This window comes from Maylandia zebra, linkage group LG4 (genome assembly GCF_041146795.1).
Source record: "Maylandia zebra isolate NMK-2024a linkage group LG4, Mzebra_GT3a, whole genome shotgun sequence".
Taxonomy (NCBI): Eukaryota; Metazoa; Chordata; class Actinopteri; order Cichliformes; family Cichlidae; genus Maylandia; species Maylandia zebra.
In genome coordinates, this window is record NC_135170.1 from 7,962,588 (window position 1) to 7,986,570 (window position 23,983).

At 41.6% G+C, this 23,983-nt stretch overlaps 1 protein-coding gene across 14 annotated transcripts in view; it reads right to left on the reverse strand.

The window, feature by feature from the left end:
- hoxb3a (homeobox B3a) overlaps window positions 1–23,983 on the reverse strand; it is a 79,595-nt gene that overhangs the window by 5,497 nt on the left and 50,115 nt on the right. For 7 of the 14 annotated variants that reach the window (XM_076882938.1, XM_076882936.1, XM_076882939.1 and 4 more), the window contains 2 exons: window positions 9,081–9,147; window positions 1,385–2,094 (listed from right to left, as the gene is read on the reverse strand). In XM_076882938.1, the coding sequence (XP_076739053.1) occupies window positions 1,385–1,973 (589 nt within the window). In that variant the 5' untranslated portion in view covers window positions 1,974–2,094; window positions 9,081–9,147. Of the gene's footprint in view, window positions 1–1,384; window positions 2,095–5,415; window positions 5,866–9,080; window positions 9,148–10,621; window positions 10,886–16,950; window positions 17,402–23,205; window positions 23,451–23,983 lie in introns of those variants that run through there. The other 7 variants (XM_076882941.1, XM_076882943.1, XM_076882942.1 and 4 more) reach the window with 7 other exon arrangements.

Below are 23,983 nucleotides of genomic sequence, written 5' to 3' on the forward strand. Positions count from 1 at the left end.
ATTATTCTTTTCCTAAGATTTGACACTAATTCCCAGTAAAACCAGGTATTTGTCATCTCTGAATGTCTGCAAAATTTTCCAGTTCAGTCAAATATGAATAAATATATCTTTTGTTATTCTTGTAATTCTATCTATCAATTTCGAAACTGTCAAATATTTAATCTAGTTATTAGAAAATACTTTCTCTGTATTTATGTACAAATTTTGTAGAGTTAGATAATAAAAATAATTCATTTGGTCTAAAAAATGTCTTGGCTGCCAAGGTGATACATTCTCTCTGTTGAAAGAGTGTAAAGATGTATTGCAGGAATTAAATATATTTCATATAATTACATATAGTTTCAAAGTCTCAAAACATAATGTTTACCATTTATGCCGATGTACCTGAACAAACAGATTGCTTTTTCATGACTGCTTCACATTTTGTCATTGAAATTTGACTAGCCTAACAACTCCATCCCTGACAGGTTCCAGAAGATCAATGCAAATTCCAACTGTTGTTCATCAGGAAGTAGTTCCAGGATATGACTGTAAAACTGCACAATGTTGTTTTTACCTGTCTGCTATTCAAAACAAAGCAAAATACAACCTTTTTCTTTCCTGACTTTTAAAGGTATAGTTGCTCTTAACAGAACCACGCCAGCTGTTTCTTCCTGCTTCAAGTCTTTATTTTAACTACGGGCTAAGTCTAATTCATCACTGGTGTTGACCGTAACCCTATAGCATGCAAACATTTCATTTTTGACACATCACAGAACATGGATTTTCTGCTGCTAATAGAAGTAAATGGGTTTTCCTCCCTTTTCATGTATTTTACTGAACACTTCTTTTAGTTTTCAATATTGGCCAGACAGTTTTACATTAGACCTTTAGCGTCTTTTACTAATGGAAACAAACTAAAGCTGGAGCTTACGTAACCATTCTGTTAGTGAACTGGTCACTGAAAATACTCAGAGATCAATGGCTTTAGTAAACTCCACTTACCAGCTACACTATTAACTACCAAAATTAACTAGAACTACAATAAACTCAGTCACCAGATACAGAGAGAGAACAGAACAGGCGGCTACTAGTCCCTGTCTCAGCTAGTGCCTGTGGGAACCTGGCTTGCCATAAAAGCCTAAGAAACCTTGTAAATTCTCTGGGGATCTGATGCTGGAAAGAGGATGTTGATAAGAGAGGTGAGGAAAGAGGGATGTGGGATAATAGGAACAAAGATGCTAATGAGGAAGGAAAATGAAAGAGGAAAGGAAGGACTGGGGGAGCCAGGGAAAGCAATAATGAGAGATACAAAGAGGTAGGCTGTGCTGTAACTGTGGTGCTCCATGGGGGAAATCAAAGCAAAGACAGAAAGACCGACAGAGACAGGTGTATTGGAACACACCATTGCCAGAGTTGTTGCTGGGTGAACAGTTTTTCTGCTTAGTCGTCTGACGACACTCTTTCATCCAGGGAAAAATCTGCTTGGCCAGGGTTGGGTTGGGCGGCAGTGAAGAGGATGAAGACGATGTGGAAGATGATGTAGAGGAGGAAGAAGTAGATGACTTATTGGTGCCTGATTTAGAGAGTGAGGAGGACCCAGTACTGCCACCTGGCTGCTGAGCCCCAGTATTACCGTTGCTGGGGTTGGGGGGAAGTGGAGGGGACACTTGGGAGCCAGGGTGGTGCTCAGGTGGCAGACTGGGCCGCATGCAGCTGCCATTCAACTCCTTGGTCTTAGCTAGCTGCTGCTGCTGGTGGCCACCATTACTGCCCAGTGACTGTAAAGAGCAGGCAGAGCGCTGGTATGAATCCACATCCAGATGGGTAGCCGACTGGAAGATCGGCTGGTGGTGAGACGCTGGGACCGGGGCATCATAGCCCCCGAAGCCATTGGCGGCTGCTCCTGCTCCCACTGCTGCCCCCTGCACTGGGTAGGATGAGTAGCCACCAAAAAGTGTTGAGGAGTTGTCGTAGTATGTTGTTTTCTGCATCTCTGTGAGAAGTGGCGGCGTCTTCTTGTGCTCCGGTCCTTATTGAGAGCCACTGCCGGAAGACCATTTGGTACCGGGGGTCACGTGACGGTGTCTCTCCAACGGTCCCCTGCAACCTGACCTAAAAGGTTAGGAAGAGACAGAAAGAAAGAAATGAGAAAGATAAATCCATCTTCCTTGAATGAAAGGCACCATGACGTGAATAGAAACCACTGCTTTTCTTTCCACAGCCCCCATCCCCCTCCCTTTGGAGGCCAGTGCACAGCCTGCAGACGCTCTTCTGATCTCATTGCACAGCCTTTCTTGTACAAATGCACACACACACACACACACACACACACACACACACACACACACACACACACACACACACACACACACACACTGCTGGGTGGGTCAGTTATTTAATGTTGCAATTTCTGTTTAAATTGTAATTAACTGCAGTTTTTATTACTGCTATAGTTTGTTATTATCAATAACAGCCATTAATCTGTAGTTGTAGATTAATGGCTTTTATTTTTTTTTTATGATTTTAACCAATTATTTTCTGTTTTTATGCAACGAAAATTACGCAATTTACTTAGATTTGTTTTTAAACAGAATAAATTAAAATCCATCATCATAAAATTTTAAGATATGTTGGTTCTTCTTCCATACATTCCAGAGATATTCGTTATTTTTGAAGTTTTCCTAATAAAGAATTACCATCAAAAGTGTGCTGTTATTCGGGCTGAAAACGACATTTTATGTGTAATGGCGGCAGTGGACACGGCCCATATCTATTTTCCTTTGTGACTGATGTAGGTAGTCTATTTCTGTCAACCTCTACTTTCCGCCTGTGATTTACTGTGTTCTCTCTGCTGTTACCTCACTTGTCTTCACTCACAGGAATCCAAGCGGAAAGGATTTTTGTTTCACCAGGGTTTTTTCCCCCATAAAAAAGAATCTATCTATCTATCTATCTATCTATCTATCTATCTATCTATCTATCTATCTATCTATCTATCTATCTATCTATCTATCTATCTATCTATCTATCTATCTATCTATCTATCTATCTATCTATCTATCTATCTATCTTAAACGGAGAAAAAAGTAACAAATATTACTGATGACGAAAAGTATTTAAACGGTGAAGTATAGGTTAGAACTCGGATCTCAGTATACAAGTAATGTTTTATGTATTTACTGATTTATTGATTGATTTATCGTGAGGTAAACAGTAAATGGAAACATATTATAAAATGTAATTGCGCTCAACAATATACGATTTATATTGTTTTTTGCAAAAAAAAAAAAAAAAAGACAAGACAAGAAAGAAAGGAGGCGCCCGGCAGAAATTTCACTAGTCAACAACCCATGAGGGTTAAGCTGTCAGAATGCTCAATCACGGCGCCTTTAGTTAAAAAGAGAGAAAGAGAGAAAAAAGGAAAGGAAAAACAGCAGGGTTAGCCTCCACACACTGTATCTTGCGCTCACCGCTGGTGTGGGCCTGTGGCCGTAAAAGGCCGGCTTGACAGACACGAGAGAACACCTGGCATTCGTTGCTTCTGTGGAGATAAACTGTCTGACGCAGAAAAGAGGAGATGAAGCAGCTCTTCCATTACACACAAGCTGAGCAGCGCTAGCACTAGCTACATCTAAAACTAGGCCTACTGGGGCTTTCCAAGTTAACCCTACCAGTATTTTAGCCTGGCTCCCGGCTCCATATTGCAACAACGGCTCACTATTATTAGCCATCTCTTTTATTTCGCTCTAATGTCGAAGATATTTTTGTATTAGTCCTGCTATAGTGGATCTCGTTTAGGAGAAATGTATAGAAAAAAATAAGGTTAAAAAAAAACAAAACAAAAAGAAAAGAATTTGGTAAAGCACGTGCGAAGGTAAGACGATACATTAGAATGACATATACCAGGCCCGAGCTTCATGAAAGCTGCACCGAAAATAGGATTGTGTGTATCGAAGTCTACTTCATATAGCCTACTGATGGTTCTGCACACGGTATATATAAAGAACAGGCCTGAATGATATATCGCCAACATAACTTAAGATACTAGAAGAAGGAATTGGAGATAGTAATGCTATCAGCGTGATAACAACAAAAACCATCAAATTTGTTTTATTGATATCTGTCTTCTACCAGTAACACCAAGAAATCGCAGTTCAGTCACCAATAACTTTATAGATTGGTAAAATTGTGCTAAAATAATATAATTCACTTTTCAACTATTTTAAAATGTGTTCCCATTTTTTTCTCAAAATCAAATAGTCCAGCCTTTCTCCGGCTCTCAGCACGTCACACATGTCACCCATTTATCTTTCTAGTAGACAACCTGGAATCCTAATTATTTACTCTAAGGAATAGTCCCAACGACAGAGGGAGAAAGATGGAGGCGGGTGGGGGGGAGTGGGGGGGCATGGCAGTGAGTGTAGGAGGAATATGTTATTAAATCATATCGCTGTTTCGCCATTAAACGGGACACGTAATGTCTCTGCCCCTGGCTTGTAGTGCTACAGCTTAATACAATCACCAACTTTGCTAGACGCCTGCCTGAATAATCCACTTACACTGACAGAGAAACAGCCACCCAAACAAAAACAACACAGAGAGGGAGATAGAGAGGGGGAGAGGGAAGAGAAGTGGTGTGGGGGGGTAGAGAGGAGGCGGGTCGGCCTTGGTGTCCAGTGTCTGTGTTTTATCCTGGGATATAAAATTACAAATGGCGTCTGCCATGAAGAGCTATGTAGACAGTGAGACAGAGAGAATGCATTAACTTGGACAATCCACGTATTCTTTATCCCATTAACAGAGAGAGAGAGAGAGAGAGAGAGAGAGAGAGAGAGAGAGAGAGAGAGAGAGAGAGAGGCCAATTATACAGACTCTAAACGACAAACAATAAAGAATTGGCCATATCTGAGCTATTGTTGCTATGTTCACGGTCTCATTTTAGACTGAAATCGCTAAAGGCGCTAAATATTCATGTGTGATTAAAATTACACCATCAAAATATTTTAGGAATAATTACAATGCATCCCATATACCCAAATGATAATAAAACAGGAGCCTGTGGAGGGACAAAAATTGAACGAGAAAAGTGCATCACCCATTACAGAAAAACAGCCGGCCATCGCTCCTAAATATAATTTAAGTGAGGAAGAGGCGTGGAAAGCGTAGTGGAAGAGATGAGGACGGAAAAAGCTGAACAGAAAAGGACAGAGATGGACGGTCGAAAGAAAAAGGGGGGTTGCTTGTGGCGGGTAGCTACGGCAGTTTAAAGCATTGTGAACTCTTCTTGAACCGGGATTGAAGTCATACAGGCCATAAATCACTGAGCCAGCCACTCCGCGTCCACAAACTGCACAGCGAGCAAACACACTATGTATTTCTGGCTTGTTGTTTGAGCTCGCGCTGGCCTGCTTGCCCGCCGATGATGTTCCTTACCTGCCTTAGCACCGGTGATCCCAGTCCAGTCCAGCACGGACCCAACAGCACCGCATCATAGATTAGTCCTCGCACGCGTTCAGTTGGTAATCAACAATAACAGATAATTAAATAACAAATCCGCTCGTTTGGTCGTCCGTTTTGCTCTCCTCTTCTTCTTCCTCCTCCTCCTCCTCCTCCTCTCCTCTCTCCTCTCCGCAAACCCCGCTACTCCTCCGGTGCTGTCTCGAGACTAGCACGGCTGCTCGCGACCACCACTTCAACAACACCTCCTGAAGCCCCAGCAGCGGCAGACCGGGCTGCGCGAACAGGACACCTTGTGGCATGAACGACTGGCGGATGAGAGAGTCGGAGGGATCCAAGACTATCGGCGGGGGCTCAGTGTGCGGGAAGAATTAACAGACGGGCTCGGTGCAGGCTACAGGCAGGCTAGTTAGGGCATGAGCTGAACGAGCTTACCGGGGAGCATGCCTGCTACCCCCCGCCTCCCCCCATCCCCCCCACCCCACCCACCCTCCACCCCAGCGCCAGCGCTGCCTGCACCGCTTCTGGCTGATAACAATGGCCTCAAATTTCTTTCTCTTTTAGCCACTGTCCTTCACACGGCCGGCCAGTCATTCACACAGCCACAGAGGAGTATGTCCGCCACAAAATGTCACTTCATCTTATTTTAGGTAGTTTTCTATTCTTGTTTTTTATTTCCTTACGGCTCTTCTTCTCTAAGTCTCCCCGAGGCTCATTTTCCCCTGGTATTATTCCCGTCTGCCCCGGATCTGTGCTCCTTGCTTCGGTCTTAGGTAGGCTATAGGTGTGTGCCTTGCACACGGCTAGCAGCAGCACCAGTTTACAGCCTACAGTCTTCTTTGTGGTTGTGGTAGTAGCCTGGATATTCTCGTTATGATGGTGAAAATATGCCCCAGTATCAGAGACTCTCACAGGCCCTGTAACGAACGGAGTAACCAGATTGACGGCTGGACGAGATGATTCCCTCATCAAAAAGTCAACGTCACTCAAGAATTATGCTAATTGAGCTGGATCTAGCCATGCAAGCAGGCTAGACACATGTAGATTGTTTTTTCCACGTGTCACCATAACTTTAACTCTAATAAAGTCTTTGACTTTTTTGTGCTTTTCACTTCCTGTTATATTGGTTATATATAACCTAAAAGTTTATATTTTAACAAATTGAACTTTTTTGAGGGTATTGAGGCAATACTCTCAATAAACCTATATTTTAGAGGTTTGTATAGAAGTATTTTTTAGATGTTTTAAAAATCCCACTTAAAGGCTGTCTATATGCTACTATAGGCCACGTGGGCATTCTCTAACCAGGCCCAGGTTAACTAGTAAATGTCCAAACAGTGTCACTAACGATGTGTATCATTATTAATCATAAATTATATTTTATGGTCTATAAAGTTAACCTGGTATTACATTTAGCTTTAATTATTTATTTTTGAAATTGTAGAGAGCATCTGTGTACTTTAAAGTCTATAGGAGGCAACAAGCAAAAAAAAAAATCACGTGGTGAGGTCAACATATAAAACAAGACAGTCGCTCACAGTAAAAGGTTTATTAAAATTGCTGACCTCATCTGAAAATACTGCTTGGGACATATCATCGACAAATGCAAAGTTTGTGGGTAAAATGCTTAAGCTCCTGGGCTAAGCTCCTGTAGTTTTCTCTTTCGGCAGGATGACTTTGCTATGTGTTTTTGTTTACATCAATCCGACTCTTTTAAAGTATGGATAAAATATTAGCATTCATTTAAATGTAAATTTCCTTCATCATAAATAGTTTTCAAGATTTTTTCAGAATTTCTTTTCAATATTTCTGCTGCTGCCTCGCCGCATAAACGTCACTTAAGACGTATGTAACGGAGGACAGAGTGAGGGGGACAAGACTAACATAGAAGGTGCACATTACGCTAACATTATAGCAAAAAAAGATTGTATGTGATCAATTTGGTTTTAAAGCTTCACTAACAGGGTTTTAAAGAAAGCATTTAAAGAGTCTTGCGTTTTGACTTGAAAGCACCGAGGTGGAAGATGAAGCAGCAGTGCAACAACACTTAAAGAAAGAAAACTGAAGTGGGCTTAAAAATAATAACCAACAGTGAAAAAAAACCTGAGAGAAGGAGAGGGGTGAAAGAGAGAGACCTAAATGGAAATGAAAATATGAGGGGTGTCCTATGATGTTGTCATTACGCCCCCTCACCCCCCACCCCCAACACACACACACACACACACACACACACACACACACACACACACACACACACACACACACACACACACACACATTCTCTTCTCTAACTCTCCCCCGCTCCCTCTATTTTTATTATTCAGGACGCTACTCCTGTCGTTTATGGCTACGTAAGATTTATGAGTTCTCTAGCACCCAGCAGTGTGTGTGTGTGTAAACAGCCCGACTTTAAAACAGATAGCATTCGCTGTGGGCAGCAGAAATGAGAGGATGAGCTCGGTGTAGGTGGAAGGTGGGAGCCTGAAATGTGTCCATCTGCAACTTTTCCTTTAAACCAGCCTTTGTGTGGACTGAAGGATCTGCTAACCAACCTCATTACACATTAACCAAAAAGCTAATCAGCTACTTTTTTGTCTTTCTTTTTTTTTTCCATGTGTGGGAGAGACGTGCATGTGGAGAAATAAGCAGAACGGATTACACCTATGCACTGACTTGCAAAAGCACGCCAGTGCTTGTGGAGGACGGCTGTTTTTCTCGGATGGAAGACGCGCATCGACTCTGCATGTTTCGGATTGAGTCACGGATATTGGGTTTCACAACTAAAACGCGGTGCCTTCCTGCGCCATGGAAATCTTCTTTCCTTTTTCCACTTTCTTTCTCCTTTGGGACTATAGATATGTAGGCCACTGAGGATGACACAGGAATTCCCTTTGATTCTGTTTTTCAAACGATTTGAGAAATGCCAATGTTAAAATATCGTGCACAAGTGCAGAATGATTTTTACAGGACTCCAACTGTGAACTATTTAATTCAGCCGCTGTCACTTTAATTGCTGTGTTATGTAAATATAGCTGTATTAATAGGCTATGAACAGTGGTAGCATTAATGCCATTACCGCAGTTACAACATGCAGTTTTAATAACTGTCTATCAAATGATGAACTGACCCTCCATGCTTCTGCCTATAACCCGCGGCCATCATACACTTCCTTTCACACCTCAGGATTATATTACATAAGCACGTGTCATTACACGATATTACATCACTCACACACGTACACGCGCGCACACCCGTAGAATTTCAACATTACAATCACTTTCAACTTCATAAATATTTTCCATATATATGTAACTGCATTTATGCTTAAGCGATATAAATTAAATTATAGAGAGAATACTTCTACTACGAATAGACAAATCAGTTCCTGTAGAAATAGTATACATTCTACACATCAATATAATATGCACAGGATATTGTTTTTTTCAACATATGCAGCGTCCTAATTGTCTAAAAATAAAGGAAAAACTACCCGTCATGCACCTTCCACGTTGCAAAATCGTCACTGTCTTCTCATCTTATAATTCTATTAGCGTGTACACAGCACCCATGCACAAACTTCAGACTTCGTTCTAATGCAGGCTGCATCATGACAAATAATGCCAAAAAAAGTCCGAACTTACCGGAATATTTCCTATTTTCCCCTGAAGTTTTAATGGAGGAAAACGGCTTCCAGAAAGCTCCTAAGAACTGACGTATATTGCGGGAAAAGGGGCATGCGGAGGGGATGGGAAAAGGGTAGGAAAGAGAAAGAAGACATATGCAATCAAACACATCTCGGTAAAATCAGATACAGAGGCGGGTCACCTCTTGTACTCGAATCGAATGGTTGGGTCAGCAGCAACCGCTTGACTTCAAACCCTAAATAATTCACACACAAAAAAAGAAAAAAAAAGAAACAAACAAACAAAAACAAAAACAAAAAACAAAACAAAAAACCAACAACAACAAAGAACGAGGCAATGCTGTGCCTAACACCTTTCTAAAAGTGACCTTTGTGCTAGAGGGTGTGAGATGTTATTGAGTCTGGTTACCACAATTACACATTTGTCTTCTTTCCCTCAAAATAATAAAATAAATAAATACAACAAACAAACAAAAACACGCATGATTTCATATTCAATAATAATCTTGCTTATCCCGTCAGCGTACCAAAATGAGTTATGTAGGGAATAGAGTTATGGAATATATAGAATGCATTAGAAATTGTTCATTTGTAGCAATGGCCTAGAATATATAAACATAGACTTTGTTTAGGTTAGAAGGATTTGTGCAATAAATAAATACATAAATAGCTAAACTGTATGCGTAAATCATAATTACCCATCAGAAATAATGCTCCAGTTAGCACACACGCGGATTAACACAATTATATATATATATATATATATGAAATCTAAAAACTGCAATCGAAATCGAAAGGCATGCCCCGATTGCATCAAAATTCTGATTCTTGCTATTAAAAATGATCATTAGAATTTAATGCAGGGTCTCGTTTAAAAACTTCAAAAGTTAAATAAACTTCATAAATAATGAACACATCCGAAAAAAACCCACACAAAAAAACAACTTTCCAAAGTCATAAATTCTGTTAAGCACCAAACGGGGACTTAAGAGAAGCAAAAAATAGGGGGGAGAAAAAAAAACAGAAAGAGACAGAGAGAAAGAGGAGCGAACCAAAATGAGAACAGGCCCCATAAGGCAAACAGCTGTTTGATCCACGCGGCCCATAAATAACTCAAGCATCACTGAGTGAGAAAACACTCATCCTGGACAGTCCTGTGGACAGTCTTACTGCCGGGCTGAGGACCCACAGCAAGAGATCACATCTAGCTCTGTCCACAGATAAACACATATCCATCTGCTGCTGCGCGGGGCCGTAAACACTGCGTAAAGCGGAACCGTATAATTATATAAGTGGATCACAGGATGAAAAGTGTATTCCATGTTGTTGGCTATTATTATTAAAGTGCTGCAATAAAATCTCAGAGCCGTTCTCCTTCTGCTTCTGCTCCTGACAACTTCACCCAAACACATAAATCAAACGCAAAGGATCCCCCGACCTCCCCGCACAAGTCTACATCACTACTACTACTACCACCAGGCTACTACCGCTCCTGCTGCTATAAAGTTATTTATCGTTTCCATCCAAGAACTCACGCACCGCTCTGGCTACTGTGCATACCCATTGCAGCTCCTTCAGTCTGGGTCTCCTCAGTGTGCCCCCCTTCCCCCTCAGCCCCGCCGGTTACGGTCTGATTTTTGCAGCCGCAGAGCAGGCAGGAGTGGACTAGTCTAAAGTTGCCCAGAAAGTGATGCAAGGGCCGACTAGCTTAGCCAGCTAGCCTGTACGCCGAGACAAAGACAGGAGGCCGCCTCCAGAGCCCCTAGAGCCCCCAGAACAGCTGATGAGCGTTTTTTTTTCTTAGAGGAAGAGGAGGCTGGGGGAGAGAAGGGGAGTTCTGGCTGCAACCAGGACTCAAAATACCACAATATGGATGGAAGCTTTTCTCTGTAAAAGTTTAAAAGGAGCGACAAAGAAGCAGCAGAAAAAGGTGTGCAACAAAGGCTGTTGGCCCATAATTTATCAGAATGTGAAGTGGATGTGAACAGCAGGTTTTAGACTCTAGGGAGATGGAGACATAGAGAGGGAAAGGAAAGGAGGAGCGCGAAATGAAACAAGTGTGTGATTTTCTCTTTCTCTTTTTAATAAATACAGCAATACTGCAGCATATAGTTGGCTGTAAACATTCAAGGATTAGGATAACGAAGGCATTTGTTTTTCTGAGACTCCATTGCATCCTACAGCTAACAGGTCTACTACTTTTTACGAAGATGTATTTTTTTTTTTAAGGCTGAGAGGGTTTATGGGACCTGATGCTGCTCACTGCTAGGCTTCAAAGTTTCGCGGTGTGCAAAAAGTTTCGTGCTTTTCGGCTTTCTCTTCTTATCTCTGCCGGGTCTGGCGGTGAAATCACCAGACCAGTTTTTTTTCAGAAAACATATACACACACTGAGTCTTTAGAGATACACGTTTAGTGAGATTAGTTGGACATAAAAAATCTTTTTCTTTTTCTGCTGCAATTTCCTTAGTGCTTGTTTTCCTCTGACCTCGGACATGATTCAAACACAACTGAAACACATCACACCTTGCTATATTTTTTCAATCCTGTGCCTAACAGGAAAAGCTGAAAGCTCTCGCTGAAGCACTCATACAGTGACATATTGGATAACAGCTTTCTAAAAGTGACCTTTGACCCTGGAGCAGCAATGGATAAGCTCTGCAATGATCAACCAACTGGTCACAACTAGAATTCCAGTTTCTGCTTTGAACACTGACTCAGACTCTGATAACCTTTAGCACTCAGCTTTATTTTAAGTTGCAAGCATGAGCAGTTGAGGCAGACTCAATAAGTCAGTAGACTTTTAAAGTATAGGTCTTCAGTCAGCAGCAGTTATTGAAACAGCATTTCCATACTGGCACTGGCAAATTTATTTTAGTTAGAATGTCATTGATAATATGCCTGCAACCCACCTGTTTCTATAATTATTCAAACTAGCTTGATATTTATCTATTTAACCACATCGCAATGATTTTTTTTTTCTTTGTCAGTGTTTGGTGTCAGCTGTGAGGTTTTAAATAATCTCTGTCTATGATGTCAGATAACTCTGCCGGTAACTCTTTTGTGGAGCTTTCCATGACGAGGTACCTAAGAACTTTAAAACAATCTGACCTTACCTTAAACAAGCTATAGATAGCTTGTTTAAGGCTTGTTTAAGCAGATCTGCTGAGCACATCCCCCGTGTGCATCCACTTTCTGGATTTGACATCATGTGCAACTTCAGCGGGCTTCCGGCCACTTGCATTCTTTTCAAATGATCACAGTGGTTAGCATTTTATTTAGATAGCAAATGGAGTCACAGAAGAGAAGCTGCTAGTTCATGCTTTCTAAGATGAAAATATTAACATCAGAATTTTGGCATTCTGATGTCACATAATGATTTACTGTTTGTCGGAATTAATTTATATCTGATTTTCTTCCATGTTTGCTCATTTTACTCTAAAAGATTCAAAGTTCAAAACATTATTTCCACAATAAACCCAAAATTAGTCAGTTTTTAAATTTCACACATGCTTTGTTGAATAAAAATACGTTTTATCACAATGACACGCACCTTTCTCTAGAACAGATGGAATACCTGTTACACTCTGGGATACTTCCATGTCCATAAGGACACCCACTGCCATCACCACCACCTTCCTCAGAGATCAGTCAATGTCCATACTCTTTGTGTCCAAAAAAGACTTTTTCATCAAGTCTATTTGCAGAGTTTCTTCAAGTGTAATGAGCTCGAACAGCCATGCAGCATTGATACCGACATCACAGACACAACAACAAACCTAGCACTGCAACACATTTCATCTCCTCCCCTCTTGCAGATGACATACCACTTTCAACACCATTTTTCAGAGGGCAGATATGCACCAGGGAAAGAAACAGAGAGAGAGAGAGAGAGAGAAGTCTTACATGTTCATCTGCTTCCAGTTTGTTTAACTAAGGAGTGGGTCTCAGAGGGGGTGAAAGGACTTTTGGTTTGTTTCCCATATTCCATTCTAAATTTAATGCAAAAACAAAATGCCTGGAAAGTTAAATTAATCAAATTCAAACAATTCAAGTGCATGAACAAGCATTTTTTTTAAACATCTCAGCCAAGGAGCATGTTTGTGTAACTGTGCCATGTGGAAAATTACTAATTCATATCTTTGGTGTTGTTGTTTTATTAGTAAGGTTTACAACCACAAGCCACTCTGTGAGAAAACGCTAAACCTCCATAGGTGTGTACAGCCAAATTTGTAAAAAGTGTTTTTTATGTGAACTAAAAAATATTAGTTCACATCTTTGCTGGTATGCTATTCACCTAGTGAATACTTTCTTGTCATTCAGGATTGTGAAATCTGAATAAACCTACTTAATGTCTGTTGCTGTAGACACATAACTGAGGCATTAACTCGTCCTGTGTACAAAAGACCTGTTTGAACTCTATGTAAACCACGTGCTTCTGCTGAAGCTGCTTTCTGCTTCATGGCCCCTCAAATTCAAACAGGGATTATGCACAAACATATCCAACAACAAGAGCTGAGCTTAACAAGTTCTTACATCCCTTATACCCTTTCATTGTATGATTTTTTTCTTTTCTACACTTAGCTACTTGTATATCATTTTAGCCCAGTGTTACTCTCCTTTACTGCTCCAGGCAGGGTCGCACAACTTCCCAAAGAACTAACCCCATTTCACTAAGAGTCCTAAATCAGAAACTCATACCATCAACGCCTTCCTTTGACACGGAGTTAATCTTTATCAGAGATGCTAATCTTTGACCTCAAACTAAAAGAAAGCCCTGACACTAGGAGAAGGAAAGAAGGGGAAGGGGGGTTCTTGGGGTTTACCAGAAGGTATGATGTGGGGGTCGAATTGTTCTTTCTGCTCCTGGGCCATGAAAAGTGCCAAGCTCACCAAGCCTGTCAGGCATAGGTTGAACAGGGATGGATGTGACCTCCCATGCAAGTGTGTGTGTGTCTGTTGGGGGTGGGGGAGTGGCAGGTAGTATTCACAAAGTCAATGGTTAGCTAATTACCTTTTTACCTAAATGTGTAATATTGAACAAAAGCTCATCGCGATAGGAAAAAGCTGGCAGTTAATGATACAGTCAGCAATGTCTCAAAAATTTCCAAGATTTTCCAAATATTTTTTTTTAAATGTAAGATTTCACGTATACCTATAAATATCAAATTGCTCTTAACAGTATGTAGACTGTAGGTACGAGGGAATAAAACCTGGCAGTTATAAAGCAATTACACTGTAAATGTTACTCATGGGGAAGGAAAGGACATACATTACTAATAGTGGTGCGGGCTACTGAGCATATTAAACTCCACTTCTTACATTGTAATTCAGCATTACTTTTAGATGTGTAGACTTCCTGACTTTTATCTAAATTCATAATCAAACACCATATAATATAAATACTGCATATTAAAATGAAATTGTTTATCTGTAAATATTACATTCAAATGTAATAGATTTCAAAAGTGACCTAAAATTTGAGTCAGTCTGTAATTTGTAACGCTTTCATTTTGATTCATATGTCTAATAGGTGGAACCTGGTTATATTTTATTTTTAATATTTCTTTATTCACATCTAAGACAGACGCATAGATGGTGATTATATTGGTCAGTATTGTGCACTGCAGAAACCTGTTACAGGTAGTGACATGCAGGTATGTATGTATACAAGACATACAAGACCCACCATAAATAGTGATGGGTGGGTGGTGGGTGGGGATAATGGTGGTAGTGGGATTACACAGTCGGTTCTTTCTGGATCATATGCTGAAGACCAAAAATAATGACATCACAGAGTTTTGTACCGCATCAATATTTAACTCACTTTGACATAGATTATTTATTAATGCAGAATAGAATGCTGCCACTTGTAGAGTTCCATTAGATTTGGTGTATTATTATGGATCAGAGGAGAATAAACGTAAGGTCTCGTTTGACCATGTTTTTTGTAGAATTTGTCATTGTTGGTATGTAGGCTTTCTGGACATGCAGCCATTGTGGCTGCCTGTTGGTCAAAAACAATCATTTTCTGCATTTGAGAGTTAGTCCATCTAGGGACAGAAGCATTCAGTGATATGTGTCTATAGTAATTTGTGGTTTGGCAGGGCTTTCAAAATGGATTTTCCTAAGTTGTTATTATATAGCTCTGAGGCCTCATTACACTGAATGTTGAACAACCTGCACCACTATAAAAGGCCTGCATCCATTTCCTGACAACATGGTCCTCTTATGATGCAAGTTTCAGAAAAAGAAGCCAGTGACTGTAATATAATCGGGCCACTTGGCCTAGCAGCAGACAGTAGTGTGTTACAGCGGGAGAAAGCAGCTTTATGGATCTCAGCCAGACCTGTCAGGCTTTATACACAGCAACAGTGTTAGTTGTTCTTGCCCCTACTATTTTACTATGATTGGTATTCTGCCCATACTTTGTCAGTGATACACGAGGAAATCGATTAAATCACAGCTGTGCTAGACTTGCTGTGGGTTTTCATAACTTTTAAATCTATATACCTCTATACTTAGCAAAATACTTCAAGGTAAGTCCAGAGGATCTAACCACTGTTACACGAGATGGCATAAGCAACTCAGATTTAGCCTGGATGATACAGGGTGGGAGTATTTGATATGTTCAGCATTTTAGAATATGGCCGTTTTTTAAACTTGATTAAAATCATATATATCAGTTGACATTAGATGTAAAAATACACAAGAACAAACAAGCTAGGATTTTTGAAATAACTGCTTTCTTAGAAACAACAGAAGACAGCACTTTTGCTTTTGCCTTTCCAGACTGGTGGATGTGAGCTCTCAGGAATAGCTCTTCTTATAGTTACCAAACCTTTAAGTGTTTCTCTTTAATAATAATAATAATAATAATAATAATAATAATAATAATAATAATAATAATAATAATAATAATAATAGCATAGTATACTAGTGGGCTGTTTTCCTTGGATGAGTGCAGTTATTATATCTGCAGTTCATAAACAATATGGAGACTACATAAATGAATAAAGTCACAGTTTTGACTCTGAAATCTTGTTCTTTCGCAATAAATGTGTTAAGGGGCTCAAGAACTGATGGTTGTATGGTAAATCTATATTTAATGCACTTTTTTATGGACCTTAATTTCTCACCTCAGCCATTGTATAATTTGATTGTGATCCAGTTTTGCTTATGGTGTTTTCATATCCTTGTGATCACTCAATAAATGGACCCACGTCTTGGTGTAAGGAGGAGAAAGGCAACGCATTAGACCAAATGATTTCTGTTTGTAGTTATTTTACAATAGTTGCATTTGTAATTCGACGTCTATTGATAACCATTTCGTTTAAAATTGGTTGGAGCTAATATTTTTGTGGGGCCAAAGGGTGAGATGGGGGTTGATTTTTTGAGTAAGCAATCGTCACACTATCCCAAATTTCGTCGTGGCTAGCATGCATCTTCCTTCTTTATACATAGCAGCCATGCCCCTAATCGCCGAGACTCATTCTCTCTGTCCCACGCACGCACGCTAACATGCACATACTAACACCTCACTTAGTCTAGCAGGCATACTGCTTTCCAAATGTGGGGCGAGTGAGCAGGGAGGTTGAGAAAGTAAGAGACAGAGTTCGTCCTATTTTCTGTTACCAATTCGGATGCATCTGTCTTCAGCTGCCTACACGCACGCGCGCACAGAAAAAGTGTTGGCTAGCAATAGAGCTTGCACGCGGTTTCACCCTATGGATGCGTGTGCGAGTTTGAGAGAGACCGCGGTCACACAACAGATAATTAATGACATGTCGAGCGGTGGAGTGTGTGGAATGGGGACGCCTCGGGAATAAGCACGGGGACACTGAGCAAGAAGCAGCCCGACAGACCTTACCTGCGCTCTTGGCGTGTCTTTCCAGATGGATATCCTCCTGGTGTTCGGTTTTTTTCCTGGTTTCAGTCTGTTTTGGACACGGACGGACACACTAGCTACAGTTAGGATGACCACTGAATCCTCTCCGAAAGGCTTGGGCGTATTTTCTTTTAATTAATTGTACTTAAATACAAGCAGTCGCTCCTAGAGGTTGGAGTCCAAAATGGCACTAAAACGTTATTTATGCCAATTAAAGCCGACGTTTAAACTGCACCGTTACCTGTTATTATAGCACTGGTGAGCTCATTATGGCGCTTCTGTGACACGGCGTAAAGGAGACGCCAATCGTTTGCATGACCGGTTTGGGAAAAGACATAAATCTGGAGCGGCTCTGCTATAAATCTCCAGCAGTCAAGCCTACCTACAGCAAGCACGCTGACGGAACCCGCTTGGTCTGGGGCTCGCGGTGCGACTTTACCCTAAACGACACACCGCATGCACGCGCTCACCCCCTCCGCCTTTTGCTGTAAAACTCCCCTTGTAGCGGGCTGGTACGTTCCTGGTCAGAGCCACATCCAGGGCTTACGTTTGTCTGTTTTGTCGTCCGAGTTGACACTGTCCACCCCACTAATGTTTGGGAGACTGCTGAGCTCCGGTGGGCCTCTTTCTGAGCTGGACTTCAGAATAAAAACGGATAGAGCTTTCCTGGATTGAGGGTGACGCTGTATTCCCTGGGCTGCTTTTCGCTGCTCCTTCCCCTTTCTTCCCTTCTCTTTCGTTTAACTAAAAAGAGGGTCACGCAGTCCTCCTTTTCCATTCTCTATCTTCGTCTTCATCTTCCCTCGCTCTCTTTGGTGCAAGCTAACCAAATTCACCATTATTATTATTATTATTATTATTATTATTATTATTATTATTATTATTATTATTATTATTGCTACTACTAGCAATGAGTAACCTTGGTGAGCTAAAACCTCTGCAGACCAAAGCAATCTACGTTTAAGCCTAAAACACGTATCTTCAGGCGCGTCGTAACTGCTTCTTTGGTTACCGCTGGAATATAGTCTCTTCTCTCGGCGGTCCCTGCTTTTCTGGACAGACGGCTTGACACTGTGAACTGTTCCTGAAGCAGTTTGCAGTCTGACAACCTAGACAACCTGGGGAATCTGGGAGGGAGAAAAGGGAGTTCTGGTTTTGTTCCTGTCCAATAAGGGAGTGTGGTTAAGGTGCACCAGAAGGGTTAGCGAGGTTCACCGTAACCTGCCTGTTCATACTGCCTGCGCAAAGGCCAGATGTTGGTTATTACATGGCGTCAAACTGAGCGCGATCAGAGGAGAAGAAGAGGGAGAAGGAGGCCGAGAGAGCAGAAATTCCGCTGTGATTTGACCTGCGCGTTCACAGAGGGGAGCCATTTCCACCTCGCTTGGTTTTACACAATTAGTGGGCGATTTTAGCCTATGCGCAATTACTTTAAGATCTCCGATGTATTCATTATTAATGTTAAGGTTCAAAAGTTGCATACAACCACGCAACCAAGAGATATATATGTGTTCAAATCTATGATGTTGATGTGATATACAAACGGTGACTAGATATGAAGCGTTATAGCAACAGTATTCTAATCTACTTTGCACGTGTGGATTTTAAGTCCTGTTTATCCTTACTTGCGCCGATACAAACAGATGCACTTGCCCCCCCACCCCCCACCCCCCACCACCACCACCACAGACACAAATTCACGCTTGTAAAAGGTACGTGTGTCATCTGCCCACGCTTGTAAACATGCCCTCTACACACACAATGAGAGATAAAGAGAGAGAGCGCGCGAATGAGTACGTGAGAGACAAGTTCAATTACACAAAAGTAAAGCCGGTATTTTTATTTTTCTGTTATGATAGAAGAAAGAGAACGGAGAAAGGAAATCAGTTCGCGCCTGCTCTCTCCCTCCACTCCTGGTGGAAACATTTCCGCCTCAGCAGCTCGGGCTGTCTTATCGCGCTTGTGCTGGCTCTCCGGCCCGGTTCAAATGGGTGATGAAGGGAGAGAAAAAAATGGAGCTCTCGGGTTTTGGATACGGTTTCAGCGTCTCATTTTTCACAAGCTTCGAATCACTACCTTCACGCAGACGTTTATAAATTAGCAGAAGGATTCTTACTGATTTATTTTCAAACGGGTAATCGTCTCCGCGCAAGAAAGAGCTCTGGAAGTACCTGGCGCGCGGAGCGTGAGAGTGGTTAACTCCGGCCAGTAAGAGATATGGGACTTTCGGTTTATTATTATTATTATTATTATTATTATTAATAATAATAATAATAATAATAATAATAATAATAATAATAATAATAATAATAATAATAATAATAATAATGAGATATCGTCGTGCTTACATTGGTTAATTGTGTGTCTGTACTGTAATAAATCTTTCATGTTAGGGGTCCTTTAAAAGAATGTAACCGGTTTTTGTAAACATTATTTTTCCCACGCTAAATCTCTCCCTCGTTAACGTCCATCAGCTGCAGATTTATGAGGCCAAGTAGCCCTCGGATTTATGTTTTGACTGTTTTCGAGGAAACCCTACTCTTCTCTGTCTTTCCATTTCCATTTTCGTTTCGTTTTTTTCCCTTGTTTTTCGCTTTACCCGCTAGCAGGCAATTAAACTGAGATTTTCTGCAAGCGACTATTGAGCACGATGTATTGGAAAATACAATTAAAAATTTAAAAAAGAAATCAGTTTAACTTTAGGCACCAGTCTTCTGCTAGAAGTGGGACACATTTTGAGGACTGTTCAGTTCGTCAGTGCTGCTTCTTCATTTGGATTTCATTTGCATGAACAGAGTATTTTAAATACACTTTATGATTATTTTTTTAAATGTGGTCACAACAAAAACATTTTGCTATGTAACATACATATGTATAATTTCACAAAATCGCACTGTCTCTATACGGATGTATGTGCCGCACAAAGGTTACATGTCATTTTATTGCGTTAATATGTGGCTACTATATCTCTAGCTTGTGTGTAAATAGAGAGGGCGTTAAAACTGAACTAAATATTTTAAATACAATTTTTAAAAGAATGATTCACTCTTTTCAGATTGGTCGCTCCCAGGACTGAAAATATTTCCTGCTAGGGAAAAAGAACAGTGAAGCAGTCAATATGGCTGCCAGTCTCAGCAATGAGTGGGCAGATGCCTTGTGTGAGGTCTTGTGTCTTGTGCCTACTTGCTTTTGCTTCTCTTTAAGATGCGTAGGATTGTACCTTGTCTATGAACATGTGCAATAAAAGGATGCTTCAATCACAGTGAATGTTAACAGAAACGTAGGACGTAAGAGCAACACAAGAAAACAAGCAATGCACCGATAAAGGATGAAAAGGAAGGTACTTCGACAAACTGCTCTTAATGAGAAATAATACGCGTATCACAAAAACCGCGATCGACAACATCAGTGATATTGAAACATGTACTGTAATATGATAACGTTAGCTTTGAACATCTGTTGAACATCTTTTGTACAGTTGCGGACTCTCCGTGCATAGGTATTTCACATTTGGTTAATTGGACAAAAAAGACATTTAATAGTTAACATAATATGATCAAATATTGTCTTTACTTTTCTGACCATTGCAATTATAGAGTGGAAAGCAAACCGTGAACAAATGCTTATTTTTTATTCCAATAGCATTTTAGCTGCCTCTTTTATTCTCTGCTAAAACGAGCTGCCAGTATTACAATTGCCCTGCAGCGGGCTTCGGTGTAAACATTAATTTCAGCGTCAGTTATTTGTGGTCTTTCAATAGAAGGCACGCCTCAGTAACACATTAATGCCTAATATTAATTTCTTTCCACATTTGTATTACAGAACATAAGGCTACATAAATACCGGACCGAGTGAACACAGTTCGGTCTCAGAGAAGTTAAACGTGGATAACAGCAGCAGCTTGAATGGATGTCAGACAGGGCGCGATATCATTTCTCAGGACCGTTTCAAACATTTCAATTATTTCAGATGAGTCTGAGCTGGAACTATCTTGTCATACCAAACATACTTAGCTGTGGACACATGGCTGAGATAAAATAAGATAAAATATTTCAAGCACTATTTCAATGCTGCATCGTCATCTAAATACATGTGTGTGTGTGTGTGTGTGTGTGGGGGGGGGGGGGGGGGGGGGTATTGGGGGTTGGTGCCACAATCCACCCCCTTTTCTGTCTACAGAAATGAGGCGAGATATTGTTTTTGACAGGGCTGCGGAGAGCAGGAATACACATCTTGAAAAGCGCCGCCTTTTGTTGCTGCTGTCGTTATTATGTGATGGGAGGCCGGCGGAGAAGCTCTAATTTGGTTAAGCTAAGGTTTACACTGCTGCTGATGGCCAAGCGGGGAACGAGACTACTGAAGGAGAGAGAGGACCATGCTGCAAAGGGGCCCGGCCTTAATTGTAAAACGATTCGAGGGGCACATCCATCAGTTCCAATACCAACCCTATTGTTTTGTAATTTGTAATAAAAATATTAATAATATTAATAACACTAAAATCTGTAAAACAGTCTTGCAGTTCATTGTTTGCAATGCTGCAAATGTATCACACCAAAACAACGCAGCAAGCCTAGTACACTGTGTGTCTCTCTCTCTCTCTCTCTCTCTCTCTCTCTCTCTCGCTCTCTCTCTCTCTCACACACACACACACACACACACACACACACACACACACACACACACACACACACACACACACACACACACACACACACACACACACACACACACCTACTGGCAATGGAAACGACAAAAAAATGGAACATCTCATAGTGTCTGACTTTCCATTACAAGAGGGCACACGAAATGCACCCAGCTTAATAGCAGACACGTGTGAATATAAACATGGATGGGGAAATAGAGAGGAAGGTCCTCCCATGTCTGCATCTTATTTTGCTCACCACATTAGAAGCTCTGACTCACGGTGGAGGATTTGAGCCAAAGCAGAGACACTGAGCTCTGACATGTGTAATGGCGAACAGCTCCATTCCGACGGGCATCCACAGAAAATGGGCAATAAGGAGAAACAAAACTTTATTTGTTGCATTAAGTTAAAGTTGATGCCACATAGCGCCTAACAGTAGATAATTTAAAATGTACAATAAGATGCAGTTAGGTTTGTTGGTACGTAAAAAGTCCATCTTCACTGCAAAGCCTGTTTCAGTGCAGAAAGCAGCCTAATGATTGCATTTCATTTACAAACCAGGGACTTAATGAAGATCAACAAGGTTTCCTTGTCATTTCCATCTTTAGTCCGAATTCCTTGGCTGAGTTACTTGGATTCATTTCTGCCTCCCGGCTAGATAGATGAGCTTTTCCTGGCCCATTGGTCTTTTTTATGAGATTTCATGCCGGCCGAGCCGTGCCCCGGTGTGCCAAATTTAAACAAATCTCTCGTTAATTGGTCGTCTCAGTAATTCAAGACCTGAAAGCTACAGCCAAATACTGTCATACTGAAGCGGGAAAACCCGAAACGCCCGGAGTAATAATTAAAGTGTAAAAAAACAAAGCTAAAGGACAAAAAAGAATAAAAAAGAAAGAAAACACAGGGGCGTGCATGGGGGCCGAGAAGGACGAGAGAGATTAAGTGGAAATTAAGCCGGAAGAGGAGGAAGGGGAAAGAGGAGCCAGTGGCGCAGCCGTGGCATGAACTCTTCCTGCTCTCCTTCCTCTTTCCCCTGTACCGTCGGTCCATCGACCGTCATTTTCCCCAGCCGTCTTACACACAGCGCAGGAAACCGTGATTTATCGTGGGCAGCGCCATAAACAACAGCGCTCCCTCACAAACACACAACGGCAGCCCCAGCCGCACGCTGACACCGAGCCTTACAATAAATCAAGAGAAGTAGCTAGCTGGGAGAGAGAGGGGGAAACGAGAGAGAGAGGGAGGGAGAGGGTGAGAGAAAGAGAGAGGGAGAGAGAGAGGAATGGACAGAGAGTCAGACAGATAGAGAGAGATGTAAAAGCAGACATGAAGTGATGGACGAAAGATGGAGAAGAATATCCAAGTGTTTCTTAAAATATAAACAGCCGTCGGCTAGCATTGCACCGCTCTCTCTCTCTCCCTCACTCTCTCTCTCTCTGGTTTTCAGGCTGCTCGGCTGCACGCTACAACCCATAAACAATGGCTGATGGTGATGATGATAGGTGGGGGGTGATGTGTAAACAACACGACAGAAACATGCACGACATAAAAAACACACGGCGAAAGACGAGTATTTGGGGGGCAATATTTACCACGATGTTAAAGTAGCCTATGATTCACAGAGAGGGATGCGGGAGAAGGCGGCGCAGCGGCGGAGAAGATGAGGAAGGAGTGTGGTTTCCCCCCATGCAGTTCCTTTCCTTCCGCAATACTCACGGTGTCCACAACGACCCGCAAGATACACGCCCGTCCAAATTTGTTTTATTGCAGCCTCCCTCTATCTTTTCTCTTTCCCTCTCTCTCTCTCTCCCTCTCTCTCTCTCTCTCTCTCTCTCTCTCTCACTCACTCCCCCTCTCTCTGTTGGTGTTTCTTGGTGTCTCCTCTTTTCCCCCTCTCTCCCCCTCTCTTTCTATTTTTTCTTCTCGCTCTCTTTCACCGCTGTTTTTTTTTTTTTTTGGAGGGGGGGGGGGGGGGGGGGGGGGGGGGGGGGGTGAAAGGACAGTTCTACGTCAAGAGCAGCGGCACGTCTCGCAGTTATATTCCTGACGAAAACATATCTATTCTACAACCTCTGCATTAATTATTTAATGAATCACGTGATGTGTTGTTGGGGCGGGAGGTGTTTGGCGGTAGTGGTGGTGGGGGCTCTCTCCGTTTGTGGGACCCACACGGGCCCGTGGATGCATGCATGCATGCAGGAGTCCAAATGAAGTCAAAAAAAGAAGAAGAAGAAGAAAAGGAAACACTTGTGTTGACTTTTCAGTCGGAGGATGTTCGTGTGTAGGGTAAAGCAGTGGAGGCCTGGGACAGACACACAGAGGGGCCGATAAAAGATGAATTCGTCTTTTAAAAATGACTGCACGCCTCAC